Source organism: Periplaneta americana, chromosome 14, assembly GCF_040183065.1.
Source record: "Periplaneta americana isolate PAMFEO1 chromosome 14, P.americana_PAMFEO1_priV1, whole genome shotgun sequence".
NCBI lineage: Eukaryota > Metazoa > Arthropoda > Insecta > Blattodea > Blattidae > Periplaneta > Periplaneta americana.
Window position 1 is genome coordinate 51,705,346 of NC_091130.1, and position 12,429 is coordinate 51,717,774.

Sequence of the window (12,429 nt, forward strand, 5' to 3'; positions counted from 1 at the left end):
ACTTTATTTGTTAAAACTTTATGCATACAACACTGAAAGATGGGAGATTCCTCAGAGCTCAACATGATCCCCATTGCGCACCCTGCACAATTCATAACGGTGATGAAATTCAGCCCATGTCCGTTCTAACATAAGAGGGGTGATTTGTTGAAAAGCTTGAGTAATTTTTACTCTCAGATCATCAACGTTCCTGGGTTTCTGTGAACAGACAATGTCTTTAACAAATCCCCACACAAAGAAGGCAGGAGGGGTTAGATCTGGAGAATTTTAGGGCCAAACCAAGAGATAGCTGCGACCTCCTGCATGCTTTTTTTTTTAACACAGAACCTGTTTCTACAAATGTTCGATACCACACCATTATGGAATCGTATTTAGGTACATTACGCACGCCATACTCATGTCGAAATTCCCTTTGAACTCTTTTAACACTCTCAAATTTAGCATACCAAAGAACACATTGTGCCCGCTGTTGATTTGTAGTTAGCCATTTTAATCATCTACGATTTTCTTTTGTCCTTTCAGATTATGCATTGTTGATTGTCATATATATGGAAACTCCCATCTTTTAATCATAATATAACCGGCAAGAAATTTTTCATACTATCATAATAGCTTTATAATAATAAATTAATATTATCCATACCCAAATGGATCACACTGTATTTTATAATTGGTTATTTAGCGAAGCTGTAGCGACTGTGCGGTTTTTAGTGTACATGGATTTGGTTTTAGAGAAATGGTATTTTGGGAGATGAATTTGCACAAAGGGGAAAGCCTGAGAAAAACCCTAACAGGTAATCAGTGTAAGCGAGCTTCGAACACACCCACGAACACAATCCCAGAACGCGAGTAGCGAAACTTCGCAAGATGTTCATAAAAATAAAAGACAAAACATCCATTCATTTACTTACTTCGTATATGAGATCATTGTCCAAGTCTGACAGGTAGCCTAGGTGGCAATCGTGAATCTGATCCTGACTAGTGGGTCATCCTGTCTCAGCCCTGACAAAGGTAGGTCCAATTCCCAGACGGATACTTGAAAAACTTCAAGCCCTTCCTATATCAGCATCACAAACCAGCACTATCCCCAAGACTTCGCCCCAGCCTATATTTTTAAGTATTACAGATGACAGATGAAATGAAAGGAATGTGTAGAGTGTTTGTGGAATGACGGAGAGAAACGGGAGAACACCAAAAAAACCTTCTGCAACGATTCCTTTGTCCACCACAAATTCCATCGCGATCTTGCCGTGTATATGAACAGGGCCAGCTCTTGAGGCAGAGACGCGGATGGTTTGTGGTGTTACTTGGAACAGCAGGTCGGAGACTTTGTTTTATTAACACTTAGTAATGGCAAGGGAACCTTTTAATAGAAAAAAGAAGCATCTTTAGGGAACGTCAGGAAAAAGAACTAAGGAACAGACTAGTGAAGTGCTTGATCTGGAGTTGCATTGTATGGGGCAGAAACATCGACATAACCAGGAAATGAAGAGGAACGGCTAGAAGCATTTCAAATTCGGGTATGGAGAAGAATGGAGTGTGTGAAATGGACAGGCAAAATAAGAAATGAAACTATGCTAGAAAGAGTGGTTGAAGAAAGAATAATGCTTAAACTGAGCAGGAAGAGAAAAAGAAATTGGCTGGGTCAATAGCTGAGAAAAAATTGCCTATTGAAGGATGCACTAGAAGAAATTATGAACGCGAGAAAAATTTGGGGCAGAAGAAGATATCAAATGATAGGTAACATTAAGAAATATGGATTTTATGCGGAGACTAAGAGAAAGGCGGAAAATAGGCAAGATTGGAAAATGCTGGGTTTGCAGTGAAGGACCTGCCTTGGGTAGAATACTATGAATGAATATGTATCATGAACAAGATCATGTGAAAGTTTACTAAACAGCTAAGAGTCGTCGATGTAAATTATTCGCAAAATCACTTTACACACTTATCTCACATCGGGAATAAAATTGTTCCTGCTGCTTAACTTTTTAAGGTACGGTCACACGTCGCTACTTTTGCTGGGCAACTTTTGTACTGCAGCTGCAAACGTTGCGTGTCGTGTTCACACGTAAGCCATGCACTGCACGCTACTTTTCGTGTTGCGCAACCCGAGCGCTGCAAAAGTTGCAACTGGAGATTGCGAGTCTGTTCACACATAAGGCGATACTTTTGCAGCCGCAGTCTAGCTGCAGGTTTTCAGCTCCGTGTTGACTTTTGAATATACATTTTGTGGTTATGTTTGCATTATTATGAAATTCATGCGATAGCTTACTTATCTATTACTTGCTTTTCTGCCCTAACTAGTACTCTAGAGTCCACACCTGTGGAGTAACGGTCAGCGCGTCTGGCCGCGAAACCAGGTGGCCCGGGTTCGAATCCCGGTCGGGGCAAGTTACCTGGTTGGGGTTTTTTCCGGGGTTTTCCCTCAACCCAATACGAGCAAATGCTGGGTAACTTTCGGTGCTGGACCCCGGACTCATTTCACCGGCATTATCACCTTCATTTCATTCAGACGCTAAATAACCTAGATGTTGATACAGCGTCGTAAAATAACCCAATAAAAAATATAAAAAAGTACTCAGAAATTGGCATTATTTTTACTATGAAGCTAATAAAAATGCCTATATACTTAAATGATAACCAACAGCATATTCACGTAATCAATGTTGGCAACCCTCCTGTTTGAAATTACGCCACGGAAAATAAAAAAAAAAAAAATTGTTTATATCGTCAGCAAATACACTCAGATTGTATTGTGCATTTAGTAAATGTTACAAATCATTTATTTTCATCACATCTAATATTAGTGATATAGTGTTAAAAGTTGTGTAATCAAGATGTATAATTAAAATATATCCAAATAATAAAAGTATCATTGGCACATTTGGGTGGCAACACTGGTCGCAACCGCAGTAAAAGTTTCAACAAAACCGATATAAAAAATGCTGCAGTTGCAACCCTGAGAACCCTGTTCACACGTCGTTACTTCCAAGCTGCGCGCAGCATGAAAAAGTAGCGGGCAGCAGGTTCGGCAGCCGCTACTTTTCTGTTGCACCGTTGTTCACACGTCGCAGTACGAGAGTTGCGCAGTTTTTGTACTGCAGCGCTGCAAAAGTAGCGACGTGTGACCGTACGTTTAGTTGGTTATTTATGACACTGTATCAGCTACTATGTTATTTAGCGTCGATGGAATCGGTGATAGCGAGATAGTATTTTTGCAAAATGAGGTCGAGAATTCGTCTAAAATTACCTGACATGATTGGAGAAACCATAAAGAAGAAACCAACCAGGTAATCAGTTCAAGCTGGATTCGAACCCATGCTCGAAAGCAGCTCCGGATCAGCAGGCAAACGCACTACAGCTCGAGCTACACTTCTACTGTTTAGTTTAACCAAAATGATGCGTTGTCAATGTATCTCAATTCGTAAAATTCGTTGAATCTTAAGTTTGTAAACATCTACCGAACGACAGGAACTCAAAAGAGAATATTAACGTAAGAGTGGTGAGTGAGGCCAAACAATAAATATACAGCCAGTATAATCAAATTTTATTTTTCGCTTCTAACTAAACGAAGGTTGCAGACCTTGCTGACGAAATGTGAGAACTAAGATTGCTCAAAGATGTTAACAAACATTTTCTACGAGTGTCGAACACGTTCTCAATAATCAGCCTGCGGGTAATAAACACACATACATCTTCAACTATCTGCCGCCTGTGGCTACACAATTGCTGCATCTGTATTCATTAGTCAGAAAGCCTCGGTCCATTTCAGAAACGGCTTCTACTCGGAAGATTCTGCAAAACATTTATGTTAGCGGAAACGCTTATTATTTGGCAAGCAGCATAATTACATGTTCAACAATGACATCAGTACAAGTCATACTTACCAATGGGTTTTCAGTGTTTCCGTTCTACGAGTATTTCTCTTGCTTCCTTTCTTCTTATTTGATCTCAAAGAATTAGGATACATCTTACTCCACCTTCATCGTGACCACATTCCGTGATTTTTTCTTTTCACATTAAGTCCATAGTTGTCCTCCTCTTCTCCATCCTTCTGATCTTTCTATAGTCTGGATCAGCTTACTTAATGCCCTAAGGGTGACACCTTACCATCCCCCCCCCCCACATTACTACTGGATTATGGTGATTTTATAGTTTGAAGGTTGAATTTTCTTTCGCCAACTTCGTTTCGAATTTCGGTACTGAGAAATACTACACTCGGTTAAGGTGCTTGCCTGCCGGTCTTTTTTTTTATTTTTTATTTTAGTAGGTTATTTTACGACGCTTTATCAACATCTGAGGTTATTTAGCGTCTGAATGAGATGAAGGTGATAATGCCGGTGAAATGAGTCCGGGGTCCCAACACCGAAAGTTACCCAGCATTTTGCTCGTATTGGGTTGAGGGAAAACCCCGGAAAAAACCTCAACCAGGTAACTTGCCCCGACCGGGAATCGAACCCGGGCCACCTGGTTTCGCGGCCAGACGCGCTGACCGTTACTCCACAGGTGTGGACCTGCCGGTCTTAAGTTGCGCTCGGGAGCGGGTTCGATCCCCGCTTGGGCTGATTACTTGGTTGGGTTTTTTCCGAGGTGTTTCCAACCGTAAGGTGAATGCCAGGTAATCTATAGCGAATCCTCGGCCTCATCTCGCCAAATACCATATCGCTATCACCAATCTCATCGACGCTAAATAATCTAGTAGTTGATACAGCGTCGTTAAATAACCAACCAAAAAAAAATAAATTTTTCTTTCTTTTCATTTGCAGTCATAATGCCATAATAAATAATGATAAAGCCATGGCATAATACATTCATGAACCTGGTGTTAATTACTAAAACAGTCATGAAAGAGACAGAAGCAATTGTATTTTCTCTCTCTCTTAAAAAAAAACATAAAAAGCACTATGTTATGTTCGAACGCGCGACCTCATGAATACCAGCCCGGATCGATACCACTACGCTAGAATAGTAACATGCAGAACACTTTATTTATAACTGCAGATATCAGGCCACGTGGTCCAACAACATGTAATATCGCCTGTCTCCGAATTGTAGTGAAGATACCCGAAGGTAAGTTAGCTTCTAGACAGCTGTACAAAGCGGGCCTCAGCGCGGTCGGGCAATATGGGTGGGAATGTGCTCAGCTAAGGGACAGCGTAAGATCAGCGTAAGCAGACGTCCACGCGAGAATAGCAGACTCACTTAACATTCAGAAAACTAACGATTGATATCAATAAGGAGAGAATTCCCATGTAATTAAATATTATTTTTGCGTGTGATAAAACACAATTAACAAAGTTAAAAATTCCGAACATGAAGTTTCAAGTTTAAAACCCGAATTTTATTTCACATAAAAACACATATTTTCACAAAAAAATATGTAAATACACATTTTCAGGAAATCTATTATAAACACATAAATCTTGGAGTTTTTTACTTAAATAATTTTTTACAAGAACTTTTAAACATTTTAAAACTAAATCAATTATGTCACTCAGAAGTACGTTATCTTTTTAAGAATTCTTGGTTGCTTCGTGTTTCCAAGCGCTATGTGGTGTATCCGTGATCCATTTTTGTAATAGTTTCGCCTCAAGTTCTGAGAACTGCTAGGCAGCATATCAGTGTTATTATTAGAGAATAAATTAACATGGACAAGGAGGAGAGATCTTGCAACACATAATTAGGAATGTTTATTGCTGAAGATGATTTCATTCCACGCTTTGTTTGTGAAACACAACAGATAAGAGTTCGGGTATGAATATTATTTAATTTAAACAAATCTCTCGCCTCTCGCTCATGTCCATCAAGTAAGGCAATACGTCTTGTTGTGATTCCCTGTTATCGGGCTTCGTCAATCGATATCCTTAAAGATATACTGAAATATGGTTGTTTAAAAACGATTTGGCTTTCCTATTAGCAAATTTAAGCTTTTTGTGTGACACCATAAAAAAAACTCGAAACATCCAAAAACCTGTTGTCTGAAACAAGGTGGTGCGTGCCGTGAAAATTAAACTATACTCGCTACCAGGTTGAGAAGTACAAGTACTAAGGGATAAATTCCAGAATGTGTTTGGGAAAACAGTGGATATAAAAAAATATGTAAAGTTGCTCAAGTATTGGAGGGTGTGCCTGTAGGTGAAATTGACGGTGTTTGTGTTTGTGACATTCCTCTCTTTAAATATGCACGTCTGGCGTCCTGTGTTGTGTAAAGATCGTTTTCACAGTATAAGTCGTTGCTTAGAAATAATCGGCATGCATTTGTGATGGAGAATTTGGAGATGAACTTTGTTGTTCACTGCAATTCTCGGCCAACTAGTAGCATTCAAGTGTGGTTGGTGAGTACCTAGTAACATTTTTTTTTCCAAGCTAAGTAAGGTATTTTTGTCACATTTGAAGGAAATATTTTTTTTTTATTTTTAGCAAATATTTTCGTACTTTTTAGCACATAAAACATAAATATATTTAAATTTTTTAGCACATAAAAATCCGCTCCCTAGATATCACTAAGTGTAAAGAATAGTGAAAATGATTTGTTATACCTTATTTTATTTCAAGGAGTGCAGTTCGGTGGCTCCTTTGAACACCCATTTACAGATTTATGACTTCCTACACAAACACCTCTGACAATTCCATCCTGTCCCCTAGTCCCAACATTGCACAGTTGTCACAATCCTGATGACCTTCGAAATTATGCAGTGAAACTGACGGGATTCTTGGAATTCGGAAAAGATGCGGCAACTCTGCCTCCAAGTGGATTTGACGGGCACCTGTCAATTTTTCTGAACGAGGGTTGTGATTGGTTACTAACAAGAGAAGACAAGATTTCCGTCCCAGTAAGGAAGACATTTATTTATGATAACCAATTAGTAGGGGGCAGTAGAAGGTCTGTCGGCAAAGTTCTTTCTATGAAACTGCATTTCATGAAAAAAAATAGAGTATATGAGACTGGTTATAAGTAAAGAATGACGAAGACTTGGATCACCTTCTCTTCTCTCTCTGTCAGACGTCGCCGAAAGAAAATAGTTTTTTTATATATATTTTGTCTCTTGGTTCCATTGTTTGTTTTGACCCGTCTGTGACATACTGCATGGGAATTTACGATGGATCTGAGGACTACACAAATGACAGCGTTGACGGCAGGTCCGCCTACACTCCCGCAAAACGAAATGCGGGAATTTCGGTGCGGCTGTCCGCTACATCGCAACACGCAGTCAATCGACACATGCCAGCGCCAGCGGGGGCGAAACTTGTGTCCATCGTGAGAAAATAAGCAATAACAGAAGTGACTCTGTTGGTTTTGTGCAAGCTCACTGGTACTTACATTCCTTGTTCTTGTCCATTGATTTTTGAAGTGGTGAGTCGTCCACCTCCGCCTTTGGCGGCGAAAGGGGCAATAAGCCCGTGCTGTTAGGGGCGGAGGGCTGGCCGCCGCTCGAGTGTCCGGTGTCAGGGGCGGCGCCACTTCCGCCGCTCCCTCCCTCTGCCATAGTCGACCCCACCCGGCTCAGGTTGTAGTCCTGAAACAATAAATAACAAGCAGTCAGATGCTTCACGTCTTGCCCAGTTTTTAATTTACATAGACAACTCAGTCACTCTATTATTAATGCGAGGGAAGTAAGCTAACATTTATATGGACACGATATTGTGAGAATGTAAAACAGGGTGAAGCATGACAATAGCTATTTCGAAACGCATATCATTCAAAATATTATTTTTTTCTTAGACTATCGTTTCTAATAAAACAAAACTGCATTGCAGAAACCAATAATCGTATATTATGAAACTAGTTTATTGATATTTGGAGAGAAAATCCATGAGAATAGCTACTCTTAAAGGGTTACCAAAATGATACAGCATACTATTTAGTCTAATATAAAGGATAATAATCAAATAATGCTAAGGATAATTAACATTTATAAATGAGAGATTAAACAAGCAGCACCTAATTTCTTATAACAAATCCAAATGATTTATAAACAGAATTAACAATTGAAGCGTTGGGCCGAAAAACGGTCTATGTTACAATTTTTCAACATCGACTTTTTAATGGAATAATGCTCTATATAATCTTACACAGCTGTCACAAAAATTGTTTTTCAATATCTAACCAGAAGCGCTTCTACACGAGTTACAACCATGACTTTCTTTGTTGGAACGACGGTCTACGGTATAACATTTTTGTTCCTCCTGCACAGTTAACAGATTGTAACATAGATCGTTATTCGGTCCAACGCTTCAACTGAAGTAATATGTGACAAAAGTTAAGTTTTGTCAAGTATTACGCCTAAATTCTTAAATGCTGATACTGATTCTACGCCGTTTATAAAATAATAGTTCTTCACTTCTTTTCTTTGAAAAACTAATGTATTTACATTTATTTGGGTTAAGCAAGAGACAATTCTTTTTACACCAAGATGCGACATTATTAATGTCTGTTTGAAAATTCGCTTCATCTGTTGGGCGATAAAGAAACAAACAAACTCATTTTTTCGTAACGTAGTTATTTAATTTTTACAATATTTGCAATACAGAGTTACACTTTACGGCATACTATGGAATAACTGAATGGGTATAAATGTAAGTTATTACATTTTGTTGTATTTAAATAATAACATTATTCCCAGATGGAGAGAGAACATGAATATGAATATGGCAGCTATCCTCATAATATGAACACAGGCCTGTCTTATTTTTACTGAAGTCGAGTTATACAAATGGTTATGCAAAATAAGCAACGGATCACATATATTTTGACGACCAATGTCTTGCTGCACACTAAGTTTGAGTTCAAACACGTTCACTGTAAATCTTTAGACTGCACTCCGAACACCAAAAAAGAGACCCAAGACTTCTCAGTTATCAATACTATATTTTTTCTTCATATAATCACAAAATGGTTCATAATGTTTCTTGTCAATTCGTATAATTTTACCTGAAGACTTTTCAAAACGTATTCATTCATAGTGTTCTGCCCAAGGGCAGGTCTTTCACTCCAAACCCAGCATTCTCCAGTCTTTTCTATTTTCTGCCTTCTTTTTTGTCTCCGCATATGATCCATATATCTTAATGTCGTCTATCATCTGATATATTCTTCTGCCACGAACTCTTCTCCCGTTCACCATTCCTTCCAGTGCATCCTTCAGTAGGCAGTTTCTTCTCAACCAGTGACCCAGCCAATTCCTTTTCCTCTTTCTGATCAGTTTCAGCATCTTTCTTTCTTCATCCACTCTTTCCAACGCAACTTCGTTTCTTACTCTGTCCTTTCCACACGCTCCATCCTTCTCCATATCCACATTTGAAATGCTCTATTCGCTTCTCTTCACTTTGTCGTAATGTCCATGTTTCTACCCCATACAATGCTACACTCCACATAAAGCACTTCACTAGTCTCTCCTTTAGTTCTTTCTTCAGAGTACCGGAATCTTTTACCGTGGAAAGACTCATCATGTCATGTTTGCAGTTTTTCTTGGGAAAAGTAAATGCGGTAGCTTCCCATTCCTTTCCGCATACCACTCTCTATTTTGCATCTTAAAAGATCCCAGGGGGCCCCAGCGTGGAAGTGAGGAGAGTGGATTTGACTAATTAGGCCCTCCGGACTTCAGCAAAATTCACCGCAAGGGTTAAACATAAGTTCTATCAGGGTTTTTGACACGATCAAAGACCGGGAAATCCCAATTAGTCTTTGCCACCCCAAAACGTATTGTGGGATCTAAAATGTAACTCTTATTTTCTTCTCTTTCGATGACCACAATGTCTGCACTTTAGGTGCATAGACTTCGTATTTTCTAATGTCTCTGGAGCAATTGGCAATGCAACTCGTCACTCTGTATTGTCTGTATGTCACTCTGTATTGTCTGTATTCCGTAGAAGTTCTCCTTTACGGCAAAAACCAAGTACATGTAGGAGGGTTTCTGTCTCATTACATGTACTCTGCAATGGATTACTTGGCTTCTACCAGGAATATTTCGTACGGCAGCTACATTGCAATTCATTTTTAATGCATTGGTTCACTGAGAGGTAGGTAATCCTTTCTTACTAGATATCCAGAAATTAAGATTTTGATCATTCAGAAAATAGTACAACGTCTTGTCCCTTTTGTGGAAGTTATTTCCAGAGATCATAATACTGTTCGCGTAAACTTTTCCTTAACTTTTTAACATGAGGTTGATTATCCATAGGAAGACAACACCCGTACCAGCAAAATAGATGAATGCAATACTTTATAATATTATAAACGTGTATCATGTGCTATTTTTTTGTACAACAACATTATAAAACAATTATTAAAGATATAACATATACAGGGACATCATTTTATTTTTACTTCAATTTTTATTGTAACTGAGTTTTTTTAATGTACTTCACTCCCACCCCTTCTACTAATGAAGTTCAAACTGTCCTCCAGACAGAATCAAGGCCGCATATAGTAAACAGCACTGAGTTAGTGAGTATAGTACGTTCCAGAAATATGTTCGCGTTTTCCAGTGACGAAAGAGCTTTCAATATTGAATCATATTTTCGCACAGGTACTGTCCGTTTGCCTACGTCGCATCCCGATTTCCCCCACCTGCTTCTGCACGCCTCTCTGCAAAAGCTAGGCTGTCTTAGCTCTTTTCTGAAAACATTAATTTCTGTTAGGAATTGGACGTTTACGTAATATCATACAATTGTTTAAAATAACTTAAATAAAAGGGCCTCGTTAAGTAATTAACTGTCACGTGATTTCCCCCCTTTCTACGATCCTGCGGCATAACCACTTGGACGGACAGTAGATAGCATGTCTGAGTAATTTTATCTTTTCGGATCGGGAAGAAGTGAAGATTGAATTTACAGTTCGTAAGGTACTCTTTTATAGAGTAGGTACGGAATTATTTCAACATGAGTTACTAGTACGAAGGACGAAACTGGCAATTGGAATTAGATGCAATAGTCTATAGTGCGATAATATGCACAAAAGAACTGAAGCCTATATCGAAATGAACGGCCACCATTTTCAAATATGTGTTTAAATATCCATATTATGATTATTTTTCAATTTAACTTCATTCTCGAAATTGTATGCTAATGTGCTGTAGACAGTATAATATACACTGCATAATGAATACGTTCGCATGGATAACTCACTTCGTGAGTAAAAACACTTATTGTTAATATAATACTGCATTTTGATTAAACAAAAACCTAATGAAAATTATCGAACTCAAAATCGCGATATTTCCTAGTTTACGTAAATGGCTGAAGTACTTTTCTTCCCTCCTATACCTAGTAAAGTGATTTGTTTGTGTTTTACGCCAGTATCATCGAACTCCAGTCGTGGAAGGGGATAGCGAACGGTGTTTCCGGTTCTCTAAAGGTATAGTCAGGCTAATATTAAAAATGTTAGTAAAAATAAAATGATGTCCCTGTACAAATTGTAATTAGGGGGTGTTTTGATATGGTCTATGAAGAATGGCTTGCTATAACAGCAGTGATGTATTACATAGGGCCTATCATTGCACGGAAAATCGTTTCATAATATTTAGTTCACAACTGTAGAGTAACGGTTAGCATATCTGATCGTGAAACGAGCGGGCCCGGCTTCAAAGTCTGGTTGAGATAAGTTACCTAGCTGAGGCTTTTGCCGGGTTTTTCCCTCAACCCATTAAAAGCAAATGCTAGGTAACTTTCGACGCTGGGCCCTGGACTTATTTCGCTGGCATTATCAGCTTCATTTCACTCAGACGCTAGATAACCATCGCAGTTGATAAAACGTCATAAAAACAATTAGTATATTAACTTTGGGACACAAGTTATGCCGTCATAATAGGAAGCACGATTTTGAGTAACGATAAAGAGTGTTTACAATGCTGATTTACAAAAGAAATATATTTTAACAGTCTTACCAATAAATCTGGTATAAATATTATACGGAATGTATACATTGTTGAAGGAGAAAACGCTACTAATAAACCTCACATAAGCTCGTTCGTGTACACATAGTAGACGCCTATAACTATAAGCAAATAAAAAACCGCTGTACAGGCCAGGATCAAAGTATTTATTGTGTGTTACAAGACAAGACGATTGCCGAGTAACAGCTGATCGGCTGACGACGACTCAGACTAGATAGCCTACTATAATATGGTAACAAACATTTCGAAGTGCACAGAAACCAAGTGCTCATACCGGTCTGACTGGAGTGGGGATAAGTCATTTGGCTTGAGCCTATGGAAGAGTGCAGATCTTCTCGTATGAAGTACGGTTTACTCTAGAACTAGACAGTATAATTTATAGCATTATTCTATTTCTACTAAATACGTTAGAGTATTTTAGGGAATCTTAAAGTGTAAAATGGTCTACCATTCTGTCACGCCTCTCATCAGTTAGTGGGTATGAAAGAATGATATCATGCGCGACGCAAGAACAAAAGCGCTGTGTTTTGTCTGTTGC

At 38.7% G+C, this 12,429-nt stretch overlaps 1 protein-coding gene across 6 annotated transcripts in view; it reads right to left on the reverse strand.

Moving 5' to 3' along the window:
- Window positions 1–12,429, reverse strand: part of LOC138713276 (myocardin-related transcription factor A-like) — a 646,210-nt gene that overhangs the window by 98,871 nt on the left and 534,910 nt on the right. For all 6 annotated transcript variants that reach the window (XM_069845245.1, XM_069845243.1, XM_069845244.1 and 3 more), the window contains one exon: window positions 7,322–7,517. In XM_069845245.1, the coding sequence (XP_069701346.1) occupies window positions 7,322–7,487 (166 nt within the window). In that variant the 5' untranslated portion in view covers window positions 7,488–7,517. The remainder of the gene's footprint in view (window positions 1–7,321; window positions 7,518–12,429) is intronic.